This window comes from Pleurodeles waltl, chromosome 6 (assembly GCF_031143425.1).
Source record: "Pleurodeles waltl isolate 20211129_DDA chromosome 6, aPleWal1.hap1.20221129, whole genome shotgun sequence".
Classification (NCBI taxonomy): Eukaryota; Metazoa; Chordata; class Amphibia; order Caudata; family Salamandridae; genus Pleurodeles; species Pleurodeles waltl.
This window is the reverse complement of record NC_090445.1, coordinates 131175941-131202265: the sequence shown is the minus strand read 5'-3', so window position 1 is coordinate 131202265 and position 26325 is coordinate 131175941. Positions and strand designations below refer to the sequence as shown.

The 26325-nt window shown below is 45.6% G+C and overlaps 1 protein-coding gene across 1 annotated transcript in view; it reads right to left on the bottom strand.

The window, feature by feature from the left end:
• Positions 1-26325, bottom strand: part of CALCOCO2 (calcium binding and coiled-coil domain 2) — a 433408-nt gene that overhangs the window by 192016 nt on the left and 215067 nt on the right. The window contains exon 8 of the mRNA XM_069242013.1: positions 4999-5268. Within this exon, the coding sequence (XP_069098114.1) occupies positions 4999-5268 (270 nt within the window). The remainder of the gene's footprint in view (positions 1-4998; positions 5269-26325) is intronic.

The following is a 26325-nucleotide window of genomic DNA, read 5'->3' as shown; positions in this document are numbered from 1 at the left end:
ATAAAGAGCTGAATTCTGTGTCCCGCTTCTAAGCACTCTGTGTGTACGCCCATTCAGGAGGCAGGGAACTGGCAGGTAAGATGCTTTGCCCGTGTCCAGTAATCAATATCTGAAACCAGGTTTTGTGCCTTCAAAGCCAGAGGCCACACCTCTCCCTTCTTTCGTTTGGTCTCAGTGATTTTCATTTGCGGACCCCGTATCACTAATTTATTTTAGTAGCATAACATAGGTGCTTGAGGTGACACACAAACGCTGAATCGAAATTAACAGGACCGGAATTGGTTTTGCTACTTTAATCCGCTTTTTCTTTCAAATGCGCTAGTGTTTTGACCATTTTATTCTACTGCGTCAACGAGTCAAAACAAGTTTCTTGCATCTCAAAGATCTTGTCTTATTTCTATGAGACATAAAACTGCAACTCCCACTACTCACGATCGAGAGCGGATGTCTCCACCTTTCGGAAACGCAGTCTGTCGTGTTAGAGCTCGTACTTACTACTTCATGTAGGAGGAGTTAAACGTTTACTCAAACTGCTTTAGTAGCATTGTTCTTCGCGCTTACTTAAAAGAAAACAAAAAATATAGTATTTTTAGGTGTGGGGTTAAAAATACAAGAGTAAAACTTTAATAAAAAAATAAAAAAAGCAATTTGGAGACGATCTACAGCATCAGCTGCTGCCTGCAGAGATAAAAAGCAACCTTGAAATGAAGAGCAGTGGGGGGATCAATTCTTAGTGGATAGCCGAAAGGATGACTAATTAGATAACTGTGTGAACAATGTGACCAGCTCTCCATGGAGTTTGCACTTTTGTGCCTGTTTGCGCCATGGCTGCCATGCAGCACGAAGGCGAGAGACAAAAGAAAAAGGGCCAGATGTATCAAACGAATTTGCATTCGCAAACGGTGCGAATCGCAGAATTCGGCCGTTTTCGAATGCAAAAACGTGGTCTGCGATGCATGAAAGGCATTCGCAGGCCAAAAACAAGGAATTGCAAAAATTGCGATTTTTTGCGAAGCAACATGGTTTTGCATGTCGCGGCTCGCAATTTGCGACATAAAATACTGAATCGTTATTAGCATTTTGCAAATTGCGAGTCGGAATAGTGACTCGCAAATACATAATCTGTATTTCACATCGGAAATTGCAAGACACTAAATGCGACACGCAAAACCATGTCGCAATTCGATGCATCAAAAATTCGCAAATTGCTAATTTTCGCAGAATGGCCTTTTGCACATGCAATTTACCACAGATTGAAACCAGGTGGTAACCAGGTGCAACCTATGTAAAGAGGCTTAGAATGCCTCAGACTCTTTTCCACAATGGCTGCACTCTACGTCATGGCGAGGAGAATGAGGATCTTGGCAGCTTTGAGGAGAGGGAGGAGGAGACAGGAGCGCATTTTCAGAGTGCGCATTACCCTTTTTGACCAGACTGAGGAGGAAATATATGAGAAGTACAGGTTGAACTCAGCCATGATACTTGACCTGATAGCTGAGCTACAACCCATACTGCAGCGCACAACACACAGGACCAATAGCATACACACCCATGTGCAGGTATTATGCTCCTTGCACCTACTTGCCTCAGGGAGCTATCAAGGGGTCATAGCAGCAGCTGGAGGGGTATCACAGAGTGCCCTCTCTAGATTTTTCAATGCATTTCTAAACGCCATGCTGAGTAGGATACACCAGTACATCAGATTCCCCCACACCCCACAGCAAATACAGCAGACAAAAATAGATTTCTACCAGATAGCACAGTTCCCCCACGTTTTAGGTGCCATAGATGGGACACATGTTGCAATCTGTCCACCATCGGCCACAGAGTATGTGTACCATAAATACCAACATTCCATGAATATACAGGTGATATGCAATGCCTCCTATATCATAACTGATCTCATGGCCAGGTACCCAGGGAGCACACATGATTCGTACATCTTTCGCCACAGCGGGATTCACACAAGACTGCTAGTTGGGGAATTTGGTGAAGGATATCTACTAGGTATTTCCCCTCTTTACAATGGTGCATTGATGGCAGTGTGACATCAGATGGCTCAGCTACTAATTATACCCTCTGTTCCTTCCAGGAGACAGTGCCTACGCAGTGCGTACCTACATGATGGCGCCTTACCTAAATCCTGCAACACCAGCAGAGCGGAGATACAATTCAGCATACAGGGCAACCCGCAATGTGGTGGAGCGCACCTTTGGCCTGCTGAAGAGTCGCTTTTGGTGCATCCACAAAAGTGGAGGGGCACTACAGTACAGCCCGGACACAAACTGTAGAATAGTGGCCACATGTGCGATTTTGCACGATATAGCTACCACCAGGGGCATACCTGGGAAATATCAGAGCCAGACTCAGACGTTGATGATGATCCCATACCACCCCTACAGCCAGCAGACAGGACCAGTGCAGCAGAGGGCAGGAAAAGGCGTGCTGACATCACGCACAACCATTTCAGATGTAAGTCATGACAACACAACCTCACTGACATGTGTTCTGGTAGTTAGCACCTTTATTACCTTAACTTCAGGTAACATACGTGTCACTAGGACAAAGCAATACACATGTGTCATAAATGAGCCATTTACAGTGTCGCACTATTGTCTACATGTCTAGTTTATTGTACTTCAACATGTGCAGTTAGTCCCCTGTGGCCATCAAAGTCACTTTTTGCAGCCACGCATTTCACTTGAGTGCGCAGTGGCCTCGCCGGCACCTCTTGTATCAACCTCAGTGGCAGTGCTGTGCCTGGCACTGCGACGCCTAGGATCCATAATGGGCACTGCAAGGCTGCTGAGGCTAGATGAGGCTCAGTATCCCCAACTCCAAGTTCACTGGGTGTAGCACTGCGATTTGCCTGCATAGTATCCAGAACGTTCGTAATCTGGACCAGTCCCTGGGCAACATCCAGACTGCTATGTGCTGCCTCCACCTGTGCGGCCACAGCATGCCATGATATGAGGGCAGTAGATGTGCCTAGGTGATTGACTGATCTACAGAAGCCACTGAACATCCCCATGAATCGCCTTTCATGCCTGCGGTGGCTGACTTGCTCATGCCTGATCTCTGTACAGAGTTCCTTTACTGCATTGGTCAGTTCCCTGGTGTTCTCTGCAGCTGTAAGCTGTCCCGCATGCAGCTTGCAAATGTTTGTATTAAAGCACTCCAACTGCTTCTGCAGCCCCCCCATGTTGGCATTGTGTGCCTGCATCTGCCTGTGCATTGCCCTCATGTTTTTGTTTTGCAGGCGCTGCACTTTAAGCATTGATGATTCCAGGCCACCGAAGAATGAAGGGCCCTCACCTACTTCCGCATGCTGTGTACCTGCATCGTGAGGCCTCCTGCGGGGTGTTGGGTGACGCTGGGGCAGGGACTGCTGCCTTACTGTGGATCTGGCTTCTGGGGATGGAGTGTGGCCTTCATCCTGCATGTCACCAGAGTCCAGGCTCAAATCGGGGAGAGGTAAAACCCTTGCCCTGCGTCTGATTGGCACAATACTCAATGACTCACTGGTGTTGGAGTCTGATGGAGGCTGTGTTTCAGCATCCCCCACAATGGCACATTCTGCTGCTGCTGGGGCTGGGCCATCGGCAACAACAATGTGCAGCATGTCATTTATGCATGTATCACCAAATGTTGCACAATGGTAATAAATGTACACTTATATCGTATAACTATGTAGTGGGTGTTGTGTTCTTCTGGGTGTCGCTCTGCTTAATTACATTCTATGTGCTACTTTCAGCTCTGGGTTGTGGACTACCGCTCCCATAAGGCATTGTTGTGCCGCATGTAAGATGTGGAATGGAGTACTTATCACAATGGTTTGCACTACTTGCTATTTCCTAGGGGCATTTGTACATACACATATGGGGATACATTTCATTATTGGACTTACTTTTACTGGTGCTGGCTGTGCCGGACGTGTCTATGTCAGTGATGCCCCTGACTGCTTCTGGGAGCAGTGTCGACTCCACCAGGTCTTCCATGGGGGTGGAGGGTGTCTGGGTGGATGGTCCGCCTCCTGTGCTCCTTGCCTCCTGTAGCCTGCTGGCCACCCTCTCCTTGGCACGGGAACGCAGGTCGTACCACCTCTTTCTTAACTCCTCCACTGAGCGCAACCCCCACTGCGCAGATTTTGGTCAGTATGGGGCCCAGAGTTTACGCTTCTCACTCTCTGGGACTCGGAGTGGGCTCTTCCCAAATAGCCGGTCACGGCTCCTCACCACCTCCTCATTGAGCACCTCCAGTTCTTGCTCACTGAACTTCAGTTTTCTCTTCCTCTCTCACTTCTCCTTCCCATTAGCAGCATTGGCCATGGTGATGTAAAGTCCTGGATTGCTCACAGACTTGCTCCCTGGGGCTGGGCTGTGTCTCTCTCACTGCTCCTTTGGGTGTGGCTCCTGGAAACAGCCTGGGCTGACTCACTTCTTGCTTGTGATGTCATCAGGCTATGCCAGGTGTCCGTTTTCGCAATTTGCGATTTTCAAATACCGAATCGCAAATATTTTAGCGATTCGGTATTTGGGCCTAGCAAATTGCATTAGCGATTTTTAAGAAATCGCTATTTCCGAATTGCAATTTTGTTACATTGCATTTTGTGGCTCAGAAATAGCGATTTCTTAAAAATCGCTATTTGCGATTCGCGAAGGTTTTTTTTCATACATCTGGCCCAAAGTTCGCCCATTCTATCGCGCAATAATCCATGTAACAGGGGCTGTCTCCAATGCATGACAAAAACAGCCTCAAGGCTGGAAAAGCGTAAAGCATTTACTAAGGACATAAAGTGATTTTTGAAAGGCAAGCCCAGGAGCGAGTAAAAGTGATGGGCGTGGTTAAAAGCCCACAATACTTACGCGCTCAACCTAAAAATAATGAACAGTTAAAAACAAATAATTTAATTTACTGCCAGCAGATGGTGCTATTCTTCCACACTGTATATTTGTCAAGTGTAAGGGGGAGCACGATTAGTTTAATCTTGCTCTTTACCTGCTTTTGATCGGCTATTTTTCCAATTTCTTCTTTAGCAGATGCAAGATCGGTATGGGCAGCTTCCAACAGAGAAGAAGGGACCAGGTCTGCAATCTGGCTGTGAATATCGATGTTCTGGCTCTGCAGACCTCTATTCTGGCTCTGCAGACCTCTATTCTGGCTCTGCAGATCAGCGTTCTGGCTCTGCAAGCTTGCAAGCTGGCTTTGTAGATCTTCATTCTGGCTTTGAAGGTCCACTTTCTCCTTCTCCAGTATGTTTAGGGTATCCTGGAATGAAACAAAGAGCACCAGCAAAAGCCATGAGTTGGCAACCTGGAAGGAGGGACCAGCAGAAATTATCAATCAATACTGGTTCTGGATGACTCATAACTTTGGATAATAAATACATCTGCTGTTTAGAGGGCAGGTGTTTTGCATGGTTGAGGCAGTTAAAATGCTTGACCTTCCTCCCAAATAAACTGCATTTTAACGGGAACATTGAAAAGCAAGGAAATAATTAAAAATACAAATTTGAAAACAAAAACCACAGTCCCAAACCTCTACAGTCTTAGTCCCAGTCACGTCAGATGTAGCATATAAAATGTCTTCCTCCCACAAAAGAAAACATTTAAAAGGATGGGCTGTTCTCTCAGAAAGGGCACTGGCTGTGCAGGATACCTTCACAAAAAGCACAGAAGTATCAGTGGTAATTATTATAAATGGGCTGGTATGCAAAACATTTAATTGCACTTGACTGAGCTCTGGCACAGTTGTTATTTAGTGGACAAAACACAGAATCTAAAAGTAACTTGATCTTATGTTAAGTATTCAGATATGCACTAGATTTAAAAGCTTGGATATCAGACTGTTATATGTTTAGCTTGCAAGGAAGTGCTGTTTATGAATGAAATTAGTGCAAGAAAAAAAAACAGTTCAAACTGGGCACCAGTGTTGAACAGCCCAGCGTACAAGCTTTTAAACAACAAAGACTCACCCCTGACCCAGACTAATCATTGCAAGTAGATATGTATATAACAACCAGGCAGTAACTTTGAAGTGCTCCAGAAGCACCAGTAGGGACCAATATTATTCTGCAAATAAAATACATATATTGGGTCAACATAATTTGCTTGATGGAAGAGGTTGGTCGCCAGGTGGTTCCAGTATCTTCTAAGGATAATCTCGAGGAGAAGAGCCACGGGCAGGTGTTTCAGATGGCTGAGGGAGTTATAATTCTGGACTTTGTCCCCAAACCAAATGCATCTAGACTGGAGCATGGAAAGGCAGATCTCAGAACATCACCCTAATAAAATGTAGGAAATGCCCAACATGGGATCAAGTGCTGTGAGTTCACTATACTGAATAACTGCTCTATACAAGAGAAAAGGCGACTTTATATTATATACTTTACAAGTGATACACATTTGCAATGGATGTCATGTTAGCAATAACACAGAATCTCTCATTGGTTTACCAACCAACAGTACCCTTTTCACTGACCTTGGAAAGATAAAAGGCTCAGTGGCTATGCCTGTCACTATGACGTCAGACACAAGTCCTTGCAGTAGATGCATTAATTCACTGAGCCAGCAGACACAACTTTGTTGCCATGGCAAGTTCTTAAAGCAGGGATCTCCAACCTTTTCTTTGGTAAGAGCTTCTGATGTTCAATGACAATCATCAAGAGTTTCTAATATTATTTTTATTTGTAATTTTTGCTGTCTAACAACCTAACAGTAAGACGACATCCCCACACTCCCGCAGAAGAAGAGTAAGTACTCCCACTAATAAGCAACTGTCGGAAAGTTGCCTCTTTCTAGAATGTTACCCCCACTTTTTAACTGTCAGTGTGTTTGACAGTGTTCACTGTGGTCCTGATTATGCTCTCTCCTTTTAAACATGGTTGTGGTAACCTTTTCACCCCACATTTGGCATACTGGGCCCCCATGTAAGTCCCTAGTACGTGGCACCTAGGTACCCAGGACATTCGGGTACGAGGGGATCCCTATGGGCTGCAGCATGTATTATGCCACCCATATGGAGCCCATGCAAAGTGTTCTGCAGGCCTGCTATTGCAGCCTGCGTGAAAGGATGAATGCACCCTTTTGCCACCAGGTCACGAAGTCACCGCTATGGTAGGCCCTCTCAGGCCGGAGGGCAGGGTGCAGGTACCTGTGTGTGAGGGCACCCCTGCATTAGCAGAGGTGCCCCCATGAACTCCTCCTGGACTTCATTTTCCTGGACTTCGTGAGTGTGTGGCTGTCATTTTATGCGTGCACTGGATATAGGTCACTACCTATGTCCAGCTACATAATGGTAACTCCAAACCTAGGCATGTTCGGTATCAAACACGTCGGAATCATACCTCAATACTCTTACATGTATTGGAAGTATGATCCCATGCACTCTGGGGGCTCCTTAGAGGGCCCCCAGCATTGCTACCACCAGTTTTACAGGATTTTCCAGGCAGTCCAAGCTGCTGCCACCCCTCAGACAGGTTTCTGCCCTCCTGCCGCTTGAACTGATCAAGCCCAGTAAGGCAGAACAAAGGATTTCCTTTGGGAGAGAGAGGTAACACCCTCTCCCTTTGGAAATAGGTGTGACTGGCTTGGGAGGGGTAGCCTCTCCCAAACCACTGGTTTTACTTTGAAGGGCACATTTAGTGCCCTCCTTGCATAAACGAGTCCACACCGGTTCAGGGACCCCCAGTCCCTGCTCTAGCGTGAAACTGGACAATGGAAAGTGAAGTGACCACTTCCCTGTCCATCACCACCCCAGGGGTAGTGCCCAAAGCTCCTCCGGAGGGTCTCCGGGTTCTGCCATCTTGATTCCAAGGTTGGCAGGGAACTCTTGGAGCATCTGAGTGGGCAGGCTAGGCAGGTGACATCAGAGCCCCCTCCTGATAGGTGCTTACACCTGGTTAGGTGACCAGTCCACCTTTCAGGTCTATTTAGGGTCTTCCTCTGGGGTGGGTCCTTAGATATGGCTTGCAAGATTCCAGCAGGACTCCTCTGCAACCTCCACTTCGACTTCTGGCCACTGGAACGGCAACTGGACCTCCCAAGAACCGACAGAGCTGCAGATCCACAAGGAAGACTCTTCTTCAACACTGTTTCCAGGACTCCTGCCAGCTATTCAACATCTCCTCGGCCGTGCATCCTCCGAAGACAGCAACTCTTTAGCCTGCACAGGAAGGAAGAAGGAATCTCCCTTGGAGTGAATGAGTCACTCCCCTGCATCCACAGGCATCTACAGCAATGACGACTGGCTGCATGGATCCCCTCTCCTGCTGAGCTGTGTGGCTTCTGCATCACAGGTGGTGATCTGGAGTGGTCCCCTTGGTCCTCTCTCCCAGCTGTTCAACTTGGGTGGAGGCAAGCCTTTGCCTTCCCAAGCAGGACAGTACCCCTGTGTCTCTTGCAGCTGTCAAGGCTTGTTTGCATCTCCTCCACGGGATCTTCAGGTGACGTGCAGCTCCAGTCCCCAGCACTCCTTCCTGCAAAGCACAGCTCCCTGTGTGGTTCTCCTGTGGCGTGGGATCTCCTTTTGTAGTGCTGCATGGACTCCTTCCTGCACCTTCCATGGCCTTGTCCTATGGGACTTCTGTGGTTGATGCCTGGCCTTCTGTGGGTTCTCTTGATCACTGAGGGTTCCCGGTGACTCCAAAACCTGGATTGAGTCCTCCTGCACCTCGCTGGTCCCAGGCAGCTCCACTTTCCTCCAACCGCAAAGACGGCCTTTGCCAAGGCTTGCTGGAGGAATCCGGACACGCAATTCAGTCTGCAATCTTCTACCAGGCGTGGGACATCACCTGCATCCTTCAAGAACTCAACTCCGTCCTCAGGGGTGCAGTTCTGACCATCCTGTGTTCACTGGTAACCAACTCCTGCATCTTCAGTGTTGTGGGTAGGAACTCCTGTCCCCACTGAACTCTGTTGTGCCTTCTAGACTTGGTCCCCTCTCTCCACAGGTCTTCCAGGAATCAACCGCTGGGGTCTTGCATCCTCTTCTGGGTCTTGCATTTCTTCTCTGTGGGTAGTTTGGGAAAAATCCACTGGTTAACTCCTTCCTCCCTGGTTGCTGGAGGGTGTTGTGGTACTTACCTCTGTGGTTTCCTGGTACCCCCCCGCTCCCCTCTACATATTCCACTTACCTGGGTGGGAGTCCCATATTCGCATTCCATTAGGGCACATCCATTTTGCGTTTGTTTGACTGATGCATTTAGATGGCCAAGATTTAGTATGTTCATGAGCATTTTGTGGCTTGGTAAGGCGCTGCACTGGTCCTCGTGTATCAGAACTCCCACTCTGGGCAACAATCAGTTGGCCAGTTTTTTTGCAAAGAAGTTTTTTTTATTCTGTATTTAACATGGACAGCGGATGGTATGAGCCCAGTTCTTTCAGGTCTTTGTAAGGCTTTGATACCATTATCAATGGTGGCCTCTCTCAGAGTCTGGTAAGCGATTATTGCCTTTTGCCTTCAAGCAGACTTCCAGGAGCTTGACCGCAAGGATGCCAGCATATGCTTGGTAAAGTTCAGAGGAAAAGCCATCTCTACTAGTGGTCTTACCTGTGGGCAGTGTTCGGATAGAGGCCATCACCTCCCCCGTGTGATTTATAGTTCCACCATGTCAATGTCCATCATGGGGGACCATGGAAGCTGGAGGAGCGATAGGAACGTCCTGATCTGCAATAAGTCAAAAGGGCCCAGTCTTGCATAAGGGTAGGCAAGATACTCCACCAGGGCGACATTTATGGTGGACTGCGTTACCACTGCAGTCCCGTCTGGCTGGGTCAAGATGAAAATTAGTGAGGTGGGGCTTCCCATTTAATTGGCCACATAAGAGCCTCCCCAATGTATCCCCCTCCTGGTGCCGCGGCTGCCTATAGTCTCTCAGGGTATGCTTGTGTAGTGTATCCCATGTATTATCTAATTCCTTCCAGAGGACCAATATGTAATTTAACTGTCTATCCCCCCACCTTCTCATGCTTGCAGATGTGCCCGCTGGGTCTCTTGCTGTGTCAGAATGTATTGCAGATGACGCTTAATGCCATATGACTTAGACATGCACTCTCCATGAAGGTTCGCCTTCAATGCCTCCCACTCTGTTACAAGAGTCTCTGTAGACCTCCAAATATGGTCTATGTGCCAATCTAAGCCAGCCTTATCGTCGACCTTAAAAAGCTCAGGGCACAACACCCTCATAGCTAAGGGTCAGCAGCAGGTGATCGGACAGCAGCATACAGTCCAGTTGGCTGTATGTATTATGCGCAATTGAGTGGGAGAAGGATTGCATGGCTGTGGGGAGCAAGATATGCCAGATACCCACGCACTCCAACTGCTACTCAACCTCAAGTAACGCCTTAGTCATTCTAGGCGTAGTGTGGTGCCTGGGTGGGTGTCTAAGTCACCGGCTCAAATCACTGGGAGATCAATGAACAGGAGAATAAGACGAGTCAGCGTATGAAAAAACTCTTTGTCAATGTTGGGTGCATAAGAGTTCAGCAGACACAGCTCTACCTCTTCTAGCAGGCCATAGACTATGTTATATTGGCTGTCTGTATCTGCTGCGGGCTTCTGGTGCTGAAAGGGTACTCCTGGGGCCACGCATATGGCACCTTCCTTGGCATAGGAGGAGTACATGGAGGAAAACATCTGCCCACGCCACTTCCTCCCTTTCTCTGTCTCTTTGTCTGTCAAATGTGTCTCCTGTAGCATGGCAACCCCAATCCCGCCTCAGACAGTGGTGAACTCAGTATAGTTGTTTGTAGGCATTAAGGCCACGGACATTTCAGGTGGCGATCCTTAATGTGTCCCCGTATAGTACAGTCATTCCCTATATAAGATATCAGTGACAGCCAGAGGCATAGTCCTCACCGACTGTCTAAGACGATCAAAGCCCGAAGTCCAGTCAGACAGTGAGCTACGCACCCGGTGTGTCACTTCTACTGCGTTGTGTGTGTGATGCTTAGATGTAAATTTCCCAATACCCTTTCCCTTTCCCCGGGTAAACACCCTGCCATCTAACTAACTGGTGCTTCCCCATCTCAGCTTGACCCGCTATGAGAATTTAGTATAACATGACTTCAGCTAACCTTGATATAATACGTGGAGGGACCTCACTTCCTAGGTGCCACTGGGCCAGTATCGGCCCAGACCGTCACCTGAGGGGCAAATCCCTCAGCAACCTAGCACTTACTTAGGTGAAAAGAAGGGTGCACTGTTATGTAGTGTGTGTGATGCGCCCACAAGTGTTGTCATTGCTAAGAGGCACCCTATGTAGTCAGTCCTCCTCAGTCTGGTTCCAAACCCATGCCATGTCTGGCAGGTACTGCGTTCAGAGAGCCCCTTGAAAACACAGTTAATAACTCATGTCATACCTTATCTTGTCCATCTCATCTGGCACCCTGCCTCACCTCTGCCTGAGTGTGCGCTCAAGCCTGCACTACCTTGGGGGAGTGGGGCAGTCATTCCATCGGGGCTCAGCTCCAGTTACCTCACTGCGAGTAACCAAGTCTAATGTGGCATCACCAGTCACTTTGTAGCCATAGCTACAGCACCCCCTGTCCTCCCACTTCCGCTTGACAGCCAGCAGTCACCGGCCCTGTATTGGCCCGCTCTTCCAGTTGCCAACAAAGCACCTATTCTGCTGTCCTGCTCCAGCTACTCCTAGACCTCCCCCAGGGCAGCAAGTGCACCTTTCCCTGAAGTAGGACCTTAAGGGTGGTAGGAAACAGCAGCATATACTTCAGGTTCATGGTTCGCAATTTCTGTTTTACTGCCACAAACATTTTGCGCTGCTTTTGCACTTTCTGTGTGTAATCTGGGAAGATGTAGATAGTTCGACCCTCATAGTGGGGGATCACCACTGAGACAAAACCTTCACAGGATAGAACCTCTGTCCCTGTAGTTGTGTTTTCATGATCATGGCTTGCGGTGGGGTCACCAGAGGACAGCATTGGGGCAAGCGCCTTGTGAGCCCTCTCTATTATGAACACCTAAGAGAGGCCCAAGGGCTGCCGCATGTCTTGTATCCGCTGTTCAGGAACAATTCAGGAGTAGTTCCCTCTACTCACTCTGAAAATCCCACAAAGAGGAGACTGTTGCTCCTGGATCTATCCTCAAGTTAGTCTTCCAAGCGAAGGGAACAATACGCAGAGTGCGCTGTGGTCCGCAGGTCTGTTACCTCTGCACCCCTTTCTCTGTTGACAGAGACCGTTCATTTACCTTGCACAAATCTGCCCTTACTAAGATTATTTTTAGTGGCAAGGTGTCATCTTGTGCTCCAGTTTATAGCCAGACTGTTCTGTAACAGCCAGCACATTTTGCCACTGCTAGAGCCACTGGTGTTTTGGTCCATGCAGTACTGCTGTCTGGCGCACAGATGGTGGTTATGTCCGATGCTTAACCACTCAAAGTACTCTCAAGTACCGCAGAGAGGGTGCATGGGGGGATACCTTAGGCAAGTGTGTATCGGCTCTATGGGTGCTCTGCAGCACAACAGAGGTACTCCTGCTCAGCAGGGCAGTCCAGTCTCGGGCAGTCTGGCAAACCATTCTGAACGTTTACATCTGCTCCAGCCGCTTGCCTCGTAAGGCCAGGAGTTCTAGGCACTGTATTACTGCTCGGTCCTTCCACCTCAGTGCTTGCTGCCATAGAGAGGGTTGTTCCTCCCAGCCTATCCCAATATAAATCCCAGTCTTCTGCTGGAGGACTGTTCTCTTGAGCAACCTCTGCCACGCTCCTTGGTAGACCTACTCATCCTCCTCCTTACCATCGAAGCAGGAGAGGGAGTCCTGCCCAGATTCGTCCCTCGCTTCTGGCTCCTCTGCCAGAAGCACTCATTCAAGCGGGCCCTCAGTTCACCAGGAAAGTGCTGGCTCCTAAAGATGATGGCCAACTGCCTCTTCTCGCCTTCCAGTGTCGCTCCTCCACCCAAGAGCATCTCATTTGCCCAGAGGATTCCCACCAGTGTGCAGGCCGGTGGCAGCTCCCATGTTGGAAATGCAGTTGCGGGCAGTTGTTGCAGGATCAACACACGCAGAAGAGCTCCCAAGAGGATTTTAAACCCAGGGGTGCTGGCCAGGATTGCTAAGCCACAGATACAATTTTCTTTGGGTCTGTGGGGCCCCTCTGCATCAGGATAAAGACAGATTTTCTTAAGGGTTTGCCAGACCTAGGTTCAAGGTGTGCAGTCAGTCAAGTTGCAAAGCCACGCACCTAGAGCTACTAATATTATTAGCTTTGTAATAGTGACCACATCAGTCAAGACTATCTTAGTTGCCACCATATCAAGGTTACCAGCAGTGCATGAGGAAGGGCTGCCAGAGTAATGTCAAAAATACTATTAATTTGGAAAGCCTCTTTATAGGCAATGCACAACAGTCATAGCTGCAGGCGTCTGGCACCAAGGTAATACTAGTGATAAGTTTTCCCAAAGCAGCATGATTTATCCCTCAAATATCAGCTTTAAATATTTTTGGGAAATTCAATGTTTTTTCTTCAGACATTAGTTAATGAGCTCTGAAATTACAAATGCTTTTGTCTCAAACACACACTTTTCAATTGTGGAATACATATATAAATTCAATCAAGCAAAAGCTTCTAATGTAGTAGGCCGAGCGGCACACAAGAGTGCTACTTACAGGTAGCTGGAGAGCAACTAGTAGCTCATGAGCTCCTCAATGGAAAAGACTGTTTTAGAATGAAGCAAACATTCAATGTGCAATACCAAGCACCTGCATTCTTTCAATTCTGCCAAGATGCTTAAGCCTCATAATTCTTGACATTTTGGAAATAATGATTCTGAGGTGCAAGCTTACTAAGCTGGAACCAGGGCCAGATTTGAACTTGACATGCCCTGAACAAGGACTGCTGTATGTGCCATGTAACAAAATACTTTAAAATGGTTGTGAGGCAGCTACCAAGGCCCTTTGGCAGAACAGCTAAAGAAGGTTTCAGGGCATGGGAAATGTGATGGAAGAGACAAAATGTCTCACAACATTCTGCTCACATTGTGAGTGAGACAGTAAGATTTGCTTGTCAGGTGCTTCTGGAAGCAATGCTGCTGACTGCATACAATGCAGTGACAGCAATAAGCTGTGCACAAGATGAGGGTCTTTAGTTGCCTCACTTCCTTGAAATGTTGTACCAATCAGATATGAAAGGAGACAGAGTTCCAAAGGATAGAGCAGAATTCTGAACCTAAGGTTTTTCTACCTTGCTGGGTATAGCCACAGCATGTTTTAGTTAGCTGAGTGTGTATCTGTTTGTTACGTAGGATGACAACAGAGTGATCAATGATACATGGATGTTAGTGCAGTGCTTGATGAACGATGCACAGGACGTTAAAGATCTATCAAACCTTTACCGGGAGCCACTGCAGTGCAATGAAGGCAAGTTTCATGAGGCGAACTACCCATGAAAACAAATACATTAACCTCATACAAAACTATGAACTATCCATTTATTCAGGCTTTAATCACAGTCAATGGCTGGAAAGGTGTTAAGTAAAGCACATGGAGGCCATTTTAGATTCTGGTAGCAGAGACAGTGGATTTCATTCTATCATTTTGTTGCTTTTTGGGTCTATTAAATAAATAAATGTTGGAGACCTTTAGTAACAAGAGGTGCAGGTTTTATTTATTTGACAATTAGCCTTCCACATGCGTTCAGTTGAATGTAAACCAATGAGCACCTGGGAAGGAAGGAACGGAAAGCTCCAATTCAACAAAATATTTCACACTGCTTTAGAGGACTACAGTTACCTGACTAGCTTCGCAAAGACAGATCAGTATGAAGTGCTGCTGCGGCATTGCCTCTAGCCAAATGAGTGGTACCTTGTTGGTCTTCCACATGTTTGTATGCAACGAAGAATGCATGTTTTATGCAGCAAAGAACCCAGGTTTTTCAAAGGCAAATAATATAATTAGTGTTCCTCTGTTTGGACATGCAATTTCCTTTCTGTGAAGACACAAAGGCTGCAAAGAGTTGTAGTAAATGTTTAAATTCTGAGAGCTCGCCTCTTGAACCTGAGGTATCTTTAGCGATCAACGGTGCCACAGGTTCTGGGTAACGCTTCTGAGCTATGTGACAGGATGAAAGTAAACCTTAATTAGTTCAAAAGTAGAACAGAATATTATAATAGGCCTCCAATGTTAACTGGGGCTCTCCTATCATCCCCTTCCCTGATGAGACACTTATTACAACCCCTCAGAAAAGGAAAGTGACCACCTTGGGTGTCCTACTTGATCCCTAGTTAGCATGATCTTACAAATGTATGCGTTTCTCAGCAGTAGTTTCTTTCACATATCCAAATTAGAAAAGTCATCCATCTCATTACATTTTCTCTCAGACATATTTTTTTTTGAAACACTAGTCGAACTCCAGGCTCGATTACTATAACTTTGTATACATGGACTGCAGTAAGGAGCTACTACACAAATGACAAATTGCAGGAGTGCTTCTTCTTTGAGGACTTAGAATTTATGATTGGGTATCAGAAGAAAGAAAGAAATTGCATTGGTTGCGGGAAGACAGAGTCCACTTTAAGTGCCTTCGCTCACTACGTCATTGCAGTGAAAGCCATAACCCTTACTCTTTAAGTGAGAAAACAGTATTTTAATAACTTCAGGCTCCGAATTACTGTGCAAAGGTGCACTTAGGTTCACCACATTGGGGGAGGGGGGACAGCTCTTTAACCTAGCTGTAATAAAGTTCTTGAATTTTGGTCATATGGCCAGCACACTTATTAACTGGTTTAGATCAATGGTCAACGCCTCACTGTTCTCTTAATACTCCTTCTTTAGTCTCTCACCCACAAGAGTTAGATGAGCACCTTGGAGTATAGTGTGCTATATAAGTACCTTAAAATTAAATTAAACTTGGGCCTGGAGAGCAAACAGCGAATTAGCCATTCTATGGCTCCTATAGAATGTCTACTGAGGTATAATTATTTTTCAGAAATTCTGCTACCTGCACAGATTGTAGCAAATTCTGGAACGAGAGAGTGTATTCCTGGACACATCTCTGGCACCTCAAAAGTAGTTTTAAAACTGCCCAAAATAAAACATTCTTTGATCACACTTGCTGATTTAATACTTCCTTAGCTCTATTTGTACAAGAAGCAGTTTCTTAAGAGATGTGCCAACTTCATTGCCAAAAATTGTAGCCCATCAAAAAATATTTCAAGAATATGAGTTTGTTCATCAGTTCTGAAATGGGTTACGTTAGCCGTACCACCTGTACTTCGGAGTTAGCCAAATGTCTTTGCCTGCCTGACTGGCTGTCAGGGGACTTTCCGTCAATAAAATCTGATTTGCCAAAAGGAAAAAGAGAAAACTCTTCAACCTCTCCCACATTTCTGTCAAAGAATTTACCACTCAGATAGTTGGTGAAGATGTTACAGACACCTTGATACTGTTACCGCTATACAGGGCATACCACTTTACAAGCTGACCTTCGATGAAACCTTGAGTAGAGTGGAACAAAGTCAGGGGCTTTCTACTTCTTGCTGTCATTGGCAACTACGGTCATAGTAGACAAAGCAGCTTTAGGAATGTCATTCTGGGTCTGAGCTGTTATGAAGGCCCCTCTGTCAAAATAAAACAGTAAAAGGAAAAAATGCATTCTTGATTAGGAGCAGGTATTTTAAAGGTACTCACCATTTTTGCTTAGCATTTGTGCTCTTAGATACATACAGTCATCTTCTTCTGACTAATTAATATATTTAAGGATCAGTGTTGTACCCATCTTTAAAATATTTCTACTCTCTTTGAGAAAGGCTGAGAAATTTTGATGGTTAGGATTCCTCTAGACTGGATATTAGGTGATGCTCTCTTGTGTTTGAGAGTTGTTCTTAGGGTAGGCATGCATATAATTTTAGATATCCAGTGTAATAAGTGACTAAGATGCTGGAGATACAAGCTAAGGCGAAGAAGATGGTACACATTTTCGTGCAGCATTTTATAGAGAAACATTTTCATAAACAACTATACATTTCTATGTGTAACTCAATAGCACTGGGTTGCTCCTTTGTCAGTTTAGGAGCGAGTCAAAAAGGAAAAAACACTATGTACTTTTGGCATAGTAATGTTTAATGACAGCATAGTTTTTACTAGTGATGTCATTGACATTACTAATAGTGTCACTTTTATGTAATTTTAATATAATTGATAACATGCACATATCATCCTAGGAGGGGTATCTCGGCGCAGAGCAAAAAACAAACAAAAGCGGTAACTGCTAAATTAGAATAGCACTGTCTCGAGTAGTTTTCTACATTTAGGATGCTCAGTGCACATTCAAATATGAAGGGGTAACCTATTTCAATATAGAGGTGCTAGGTAAGAGAATGACCTGTCCTGTTTACAGGCCAGTGTACAGGCCCTTCTGACTCGCAGGAACTCCAGCAAAGCTTTGTCACTGGATCTTAAAAGGGTAAATGGGCGATAGAGGGTAAGCTTAGAAGAGAGGTAGCTGGGTACCTTCCCTATCAGGGAATTATGTGTAAGCAGCATATTTTTAAATGTTTTCTTTTTCAGATTAGTAAGCACTAAAGTGAGCGTAGAAGCAGAGAGGAAACAGCCCCGGATTCAAGATTGCAAACGAGACGGGCAGCAGTGTTCTGCACAACTTGGAGTTTTGATAAAGTCTCATTTGCAGAAGTCAATAAGGCATTGCCATAATCCAGTTGACTAATGTCTGACGACTGCACCAGAGTCTTCCTCGTTGAGAATGGGAGGAAGGTGAAACCTCCCCTCAACAGGCGCATTGTATAAAAGCAAGTGCTAATTGCGGACAAGACCTGCTCTTTCATAGAAAGAGTTTTGTCCAACCAGACACCCAGGTTCATAACTACTTGTTTGGGAATCGGAGCTGCATCAAGCTCAGGAGGCCACCAGTCAGAGGCCCAGTACTGTTGGGCCTTTTCAAACAGCATAATCTCTGGTTTGCCTGCATTCAGCTGGAGGCTATTCTCTGTCATCCAGTCAGTGATTACTTTCAACCTGGCTGGAAAACATTCTTTAGCTTTGACCAGATCTTCATCAAGGGAGATTATCATCAGCTTAAGATATTACTTCGAATCCAATGACTTGAATTATCTTAGAAAGGGGGGGCACCTACATGTTAAAAAGCATAGGGCTAAGACAAAATAATCCCGGCCCCTGATATACCTCTGTAAAAAAATTGATGTCCAGAGCTTTTCATTTTTGATTTGTATTTTTGGATCAAAAGGGAAGTAATTTAGCTTGGGAAGTCATTGTTGATCCAAGCTGCATTTTTCTGGACGGCATTTTTAAAAATGGCAGATGTGTTGCAGTGATGATGCAATATTTCAGGCACCATGTACTTCATTTTGGTGTCAAAATATAGGCTTTGGGGGTCAAGTAGTCTTAAAGAGACAGAAAATAACTCATTGGAGCAACCCTTTTGCCCTTTTCTAAAATGGTGATATAATAGAGGAAGAAGAGACATACACCAAACAATGTTTATGATCTGAATATGTAAAACAATGTTTATCACTCCTGCTTTAGACAAATGTTCATTGCGCCCTCTTTGTTTTTGCAATCGCTTGTGGTACATTTGCAGAATGTTGAACATTTGAGAAGAGCATATCGACAGGGACACCTTTTTGTAGCATAGGAGTGGCAAGTACACGTATATGTAAGTTCTGCGAGTAGAGGTTTTAGAATTTTTGTAGGCTTTAGCACCCCATCAATATCTTCACAACCAAATTCACACAGATCATTCTCTACATATGCATGATCCAAAACAGTTAGACATCTTCTGATCAAGTAGATCGCTCTTTTAATGTGTCTATGTACAGAATATGACATCAGTGGAAGGTCACTTAGAGGGACTGATCTCTTGAACTCACTGTACCCAACATCGTCAAATGTGTGACAGTCAGAACTCTTTTTCTACACATGCACAAGGTATTTTTCTACATCTTTAAAGTCATATTCTTCCTCTGTACCTCTAACCCGACTCGCAAAACAGGACTGCGAGTCACAATTAGGAAGGGGTATTCCCCTTCCTAATTGCGAGTCGCAAAGCAATCATAGTTACCACCAGTGTCACACTGGTGGTAACCCCTTCGCAAAAGGGCCCCTTTGTGAACGGCCTGGAAAAACTTTTTTTAAAGCAGGCAGTGTTCCTATGGACCACTGCCTGCTCTGAAAAAATGAAACTGAAACGTTTCATTTTTTCATTTTGTAATGCATCTCGTTTTCCTTTAAGGAAAACGGGCTGCATTACAAACAAAAAAAAAAATGCTTTATTTAAAAGCAGTCACAGACATGGTGGTCTGCTGTCTCCAGCAGGCCACCATCCCTGTGAGTGCTGCGAGTAGCAAGGGGGTCGCAAATTCCGACCCACCTCATTAATATTAATAAGGTGGGCCTTTGTGACCCCCTTGTGAGTCGCAGATGGTGTCAGGGACACCATCCTGCATCCTGAATCACGACTCGCAATTGGCGGGTAGCTCTGACTCGAAATTTGCGAGTCGCAATTCACGACATTCGTACATCTGGCCCTAAATGTCTTAACTCCCAACACGGAATCCGTAACTTCAACTGTCAGAAACTAAATGGTTTCTTACCTGTACAAGCAGTTTTGCAGCTTGAAGTGTTTTCTGGATTCACAAACTGTGCATTATTCCGCCATCTAGTGGTTGGGTCTGGAAACTGTCTTCTGTTCTAGTCTTTTTTTTTTGTGTGGGTGTCATCTACCACCATGTGATGCTTAGTCCGTCCTTTGTGTGACATCAGACAGCTCCCCGAAGTTCCTGTGCGAGGCTTCCATCTTCAAATAATTTTTTCTTCTTTCTCCTCTGTTTATTTTTATTTTCTCCTTTTTATTTCCTGCTCCCACCTGTTCGCTTCTTATCCCATTTCTTGGGGAGGTGGGAGTGTCACAGGTGACTCAAGAAAACTCTTAAAACTCTTCAAGCTTCAAAACTACTGCTACAGGTGAGAAACCATTTTGTTTAGCAGCATTAATGTTTTCTGGCTTCACATGCTGTGCATTAGATTATACAGCGGTATCTTTTCAATTTCATTTTGTGGTGAAATGTGGATGAGTTGGCAAACAGGTGAAACAGTACCTTTTGCCCTACCTGTGCTTCTTTGTTCATTTGAATGACCACACAGTAGTGTTTTGCAAAGGTGTGTGGGGTTGCCCAGGTCGCTGCAGCGCTGATCGCCTAGACTGGTACATTTGCCAGGTTGGCCAGCGTGGCGCCTTTCTTTCTGGTTGAATTCGCACTGGGCTTGATAGCTTGCTGCTTTCCTGCTTTTTCATAGAAGATGTGGATGGTGTTGACAATCCATTTAGCAATATTTGCTTTGGATACTGCCAAGTCTTTGCTTGCTTTGCCAAATAACACAAAAAGCCAGTTTCCTTTGTGAAAAGCTTTTGTCTCCTGTAAGTAGTACATTAGGGACCTTCGGACGTCTAGAGTGTGGAGAGCTCTTCCTGCTTGTATTTTTGGCTGCTGTAAAAAGGCAGGCAGTAGTATGCTCTGATTAACATGGAACTGCGTTACTACCTTTGGTAAAAACCAAGAACCACTTGGTCCTTGTGTACTTGTAAGTACGGTTCCTGTATCGTTAGCGCTTGTAGTTCGCTGCATCTGCAAAGTGACGTGGTTGCTTTTTGGAAGCTGTATTTAGAGAGATTGACTTATTTGTGCATGGGTTTGAAGGGCTCTGTCCTCAGTTGTGTTATCACTGTGTTTAGGTCCCATAGCAGTGTTGGCACTGATCTTGGACGTAAACAGGCTGGCTCTGGATGTGCCCCCAGTGTATGTCACTATTGCTGCCAGATGTACCTTTAACGAAGCACAGGTGAGGCCAATGTCTAGCACAGTAGTCTCCAAACTTTAGTGCCATGCCCCCCCATTTGAAAAATAAAAATCATTGCCCCCCATTTTCAGAATTTTTCACATTTATTTTATAAAGATGGCAATGTTTAAATATGTCTAGACCTATATAAACATTGCAGTTAAATAATGTTACCTTTTTAAAAATGCAATAACATGCTTCTGCTTAAAACAAAGGCCTGTTATCTGTATAATGCTGCTTTTGGCCAGAGTCTGGCACTCCCCCGGGGATCACTTGAGGCCCCGGAGGGGGGCCCGCCCCCCAGTTTGAAGACCTATGGTCTAGCAGGTGGGTCCGGTATATTAATACTGTGTTTTGATGTGTTCTGGAGTTCATCTTATTGTTGGCTGTACACCAGAGGATGTATCTTTTCCATTTTAGAGTGTAGCATTTCCGTGTGCTTGGTTGTCTTGCTTCCCTTAGGATTTCTATTTTACTTGGAGGAAGTTGTAGGTGTCTGAGCTCTTAAGTATTCAGGAGCCAAGCTGCTAGGTTAAGCGCAGCTGGCTCTGGGTGAAAGACTTCCTCGTATGTATAGTTAGTAAATCCTTCACTTGTTTCGTTAGGATTATTTGTTCCCTCGACATCTCCAGTAGATTGCCGTACTAGGCCTGTTTTGCCCATTGTGGGGCTATGAGGATGATTCTACTCTCCGAGTCTCTGGCTTTCTCCAGCACCCTGTGGATTAGGGGAGCTGGAGGAAAGGCATATGCAAGTTTCCCTAAACAGTTTATTGACAGGGCATTTCCTTTTCACCGGGAGTGTGGAAATCTGGAGGTGAAGTGTTGGCATTTTGTGTTTGCTGCTGCTGTGAACAAGTCTATGCTTGGTGTGCTCTAGGTGTTGAAAATTCCTTGGATGACTTCCTGCTTTAGCTCCCACTCGTGTGAGTAGTTGTTCTTTCTGCTTAGTCTGTCTGCCTCCATGTTGAGTTTTCTTCAAGTTTGCTTGTAGGGATATTTGGTGCTGTACTGCCCAGTGCCATATGTCTTGGACTAGCTTTGACAGGATGAAGGATTTTGTTCCCCAGATTTGTTTAGGTGCAACATGGTGACTGTATTGTCTGTTTGTATCAGAACTGTTTTCCCCTTAGGTGTGTCTGGAAAGCCTTCAAAGCTAGGAAGGCTGTCTTCAGTTCCAGACAGTTGATGTGCTTCACTGCATTCCATATGCCCAGTACCCTAAGAGGGTCAGTGTGAGCCCCCCATCTTTTTTGTGATGCGTCCTTGGTTATGGACACAGTAGGAGCTGGTGTTTTGAAGAGTCCTCCCTATGCTCATGTGTGTTGTGCTACACCATTGTATCTCCTTCTTTACCCTTGCTGTGACAACCACTAAATCGTCCGAGCTCCCTGTGGCTTATGACCATTTGCTGCAGATCCATTCTTGGATGGGCCGCATGTGTAATCTTGCATGGGCGATCAATGGTATGCATGATGCCACCATGCCCAAGAGTCTCATGGCCGTCCTTGCTGTCAGAGACTGACCCCTCTGGTAGAGGCGAGTTTGAGTCTTGATGGCTTCTATTCATTTCTGGGCTGGGGTTGCCCTTGCCCTTCTGGAGTGCAGTGTGGCTCCTAGGAATAGTTTTACTTGTTCTGGGTGATTTCTTCTGGTTTATGGTAAACCGTATGAGTTGCAATGTATGTATACCGGTGTGTACATCCTTCTTGCATTTTTTCATTGATTCTGTCTTTATTAGCCAGTCATCCAGGTATCGGTAGATGTGGATCTCCTGCTTTCTTAAGTGTGCTGCTACTGCAGATAGAACTTTGGTAAACACTCTTGGTGCAGATTTTATGCCGAAGGGCAGCACTGTGAATTGGTAGTGTTCCTTGCCTAAGATGAACCATAGGTATTTCTTGTGGCCATTGTTCATGGGGATGTGTAGTTAGGCATTCTTTAGGTCAAAGGTAGCCATGTAATCTCCCTTCCGGTGTAGTGGAATTACCTCATGTAAGTTTGTCATTTTGAAAAGTTGTGTATGTCTGAATTTGTTTATGAACCTGAGGTCTAGGACTGGCCTCAAGGTTATGTCTTGTTTTGAAACCAGGAAGTAAGGTGAATAGTTTCCTGTACCCCTCTCTTGCGTTGGGATGAGTTATATGGCTCTTTTTAATAGCAGTTATTGTACCTCTGTATTGAGCTGTTTTAGCTCTATCCCTTTTGTAAGGCCTTGCCCATGGATGTATTTGTTAGGGTTGTTTGTTCACTTCTATGCAGTATCCATGGCGGATAATGTTTAGGAACCATTTGTCTGTGGTGATGTTCCTCCATGCCTGGAGGAACCCTTTGATTCTGCCCCACACAGGTGTTACATATGTTGGGGGTCCTTGGTTTGGTTAGGGTCACTTCCTTGAAGGCACCTCGGCCCTGGGGGTTTGTCGCCTTCCTCTTGACCTTCCCTGAAAGGGCTGTTTTGCTGGATGCTACCATTGTTGATAAGGCTGTGATTGTGTGGTCCTGCTGTTGCCCCACACTGAAAGGCGTTCTGCCAGTGGGTCTTCTACTGGGTGTGCTCCTTTTATTTTGGCCTCTGAACTGTAAGGTACCCATAGCTCTTGCAGTCTCATTGTTCTTTTTTGTTTTCTGTAGAGTGTCATCCACAGTTTGTCTAAATGGGGTTTCTCCTGTGAAAGACATGTTTCTTATGGATGCCTGTACCTTTGGCTTGACTACTGATATCCTGAGGCAGGAGTACCTCCTTAAGGTGGTGCCTGTGCCCATCTGTCTGCTGACCGTATCTGCCACATCCAGCACAGACTTTAGGCATGTATTTCTGATGCCTTTTCCCTTCTGGATGATTGCCTTGGCCCTCTTTTTATAATCCTCTGGGAGATGCTGCAAGATGTCCTCTATTTCCTCCCAATGCTGGTGTCCGTCGTGGTTCATGAGGGCACTGGAGTTGGCAATCCTCCATTGTGTGGCGGCTTCTCTCTCCATTTTTCCCACTAGGTCCAGCCTCTTACTCTCCTTCTCGGGTGGTGGACCTGAGGAGGTGGGAGTGTTGTTTCTTTTCCTCGTAGTGGTCACAATGATTGTTTCTGCTGGAACATTTCCCTTGATATATTTGGGATCCTGTGTGGAGTGTTTGTATTTTTCTTCACTCTAGGTGTGAGGGCCCTGGAATTTGCTGGTTCCCTAAAAGCCTCTTTGTCGTGATGCAAGATTCTGAGCAGCATGGGCAAGTAGAGATTTCCTTTTTGGGGTGGTAGTAGTGTTTTAGGAGGAAGCATGATCCCTCCTTCTCTTCTTCCTCTAGCAGCACCCCATAAGTGTCTGCAGCCCTTTTTACCAGGCTGTTATACATGGCTAAGTCACCCGACGGAGTGGTTCTCATTGGGTAATTGTCTATGCCCTCCTCCGGTGAGTCGGCATCGAGATCCTGCCATGTGTCTTCGAGATGGTTGGATTTGTCGAACCTTTGAATGTACTCAACGTCATCGTCCCCCTCAAAGAACTCCTCTTGTTCCTCATTGTGCGGCTCTGGGGTTGCTGGCGGCTCTGGGGTTGCTGGTGCCTCCAGCGCCATTCCCTCCTCCTCTGCAATCTGGGTTGCCAGGACGCAGAACATTTTTAAGGAATCATCGAATTCCTCCTTCTTCTGGATGAGGGTGGTCATCTCTGCCTCAAGTTTTCTATTTTGCTTTGTGAGGTCCTGTGCCAGTAGGTCTGCTTCATCTGATGCCGAAAACCTTCTGCTAGGGGGTCAAGGCTTACTGGCTTTGTCCCTTGCTCCCTCATGCTCGGGGTCTTTTGTCGATTCTTTCGACAACACCTTCTGGCTTTATATATCCCTTGTCGAGACCCGCTCAGCTACTTCTGTCTTTGGTGAACTTCAGTCGCCGTTGATTTCGGCGCTGAGGCTGCATGTGTTGTGTTTGCAGGGAGCATAGTTTCTGAGCCTTCCCGCCTTACCTTCTTCCTTTCGGCATCCTTCGACCCCCTTCCTCTGCAGATGGGTCTTCTATGCCTGAAGACTAGAACAGAGGACAGTTTCTGAGGCCAACCAGTAGATGGCGGAATAATGCACAGCATGTGAATCCAAAAAAAGATTCATGCTGCAAAACACACACTTTCACCACTGGCTATTGTAACGCTGAAAAACATGTTATTGTTATCCAATTCAACGACCTAAGGAAAACGAAAGGTAAATGGGCAAGCTAGCATTCGAACCGGTGATCATGGAGTCCAACACAAACCCCAGATGTGAATGCATTAAATCACAGATTTATGGTTTTTTTCGAGATGTGTTGGTGGGGGCAGAAAGGGTATGGCCAAAGGCTACTGGATAGTTTTGCATGTCTGATAGCTAAGTAATACTGCACCACGTAAAGACAAGGCCACTAAATTATGCGGCAGGGGAGGACCAAATTATGTGGCAGAGTTGGCTAGATTATGCAGCAAGAAAAGTCAAATTATACAGTATAATGTGGCATATTTTGTGATAGCATTGTTACAGCGTGTCACAACAACAATTGCATTATAATGTAACATGGCCATCTTGATATATGGCAGCTTCTAGCACGAGTATGTGAGAGCATTTTAACAAAATACATCCAAGTATCCACACTGTGAAACCATGTGACTGATTACACTGGATCACTGTACTACGCCACATGTGTGTGCCTCTGTGCATTTCACATTTACTGTGAATCAGTCACGGCAAACCCTGCTCTTTACTTACTGTAAAGCATCACAACCTAGCGTGTGGCCCGGGGAAGTCATGACAACATCCTCTTACACCTCGTAATAGGGGGATATGGTACATGAGGATGCAGCAGACACCACACCATCCCACCTTCTAAAATGGGTTATGCTGCTGACTAGAGTTGCAAATGTGGGATTACAGCAGAGGGTTACAGACCCTGGAGCAACAAAAAAAACTAACTGCTGAGCCTTGCATCCATCTAAAAGCATTAAGGACATTGGAGAGGCTTTTTTTGCATTTTTATATATTGCAAACTCAACCCAAAGGTAAAGGAGTGCTTTACTTCAATACATTTTGCAGGAAGCGGCAGCAGAAAGAAAGGAAGGACCACAAGCATCACCGAGGCACATAAAAAAGACAAGAGGGACTTGTGAGGGAGGTTCGGAAGGAGGGGAGAGGGTGTGGATGTAGACACACAGCTATAAAAATTGCTATCGCTCTTGTGAAGTGCATAATTGCCCGGAATTACACAGTGAAAAGCTTCTCAGAGAGAGATGACCCAAGTTAACAAGCTGCCCAATGTTTGGTGTTGACATAAGCACAGCAATTTTTTTTTGGTATGCTGTAGCGTCTTTAAAGTAAATAGTTACATGTTTTTCTGGTGTACTATGCTTTTAGCGCATCTAAAAGACAACATGTGTTTTAGTTGTTACTGTTATATATATATCTCTATGTGTCAATTGTAAAGAATGTAGACATATGCCAGCATAATATTTAAAAGGTCTGCTTATATACACAACATTACCAGTTA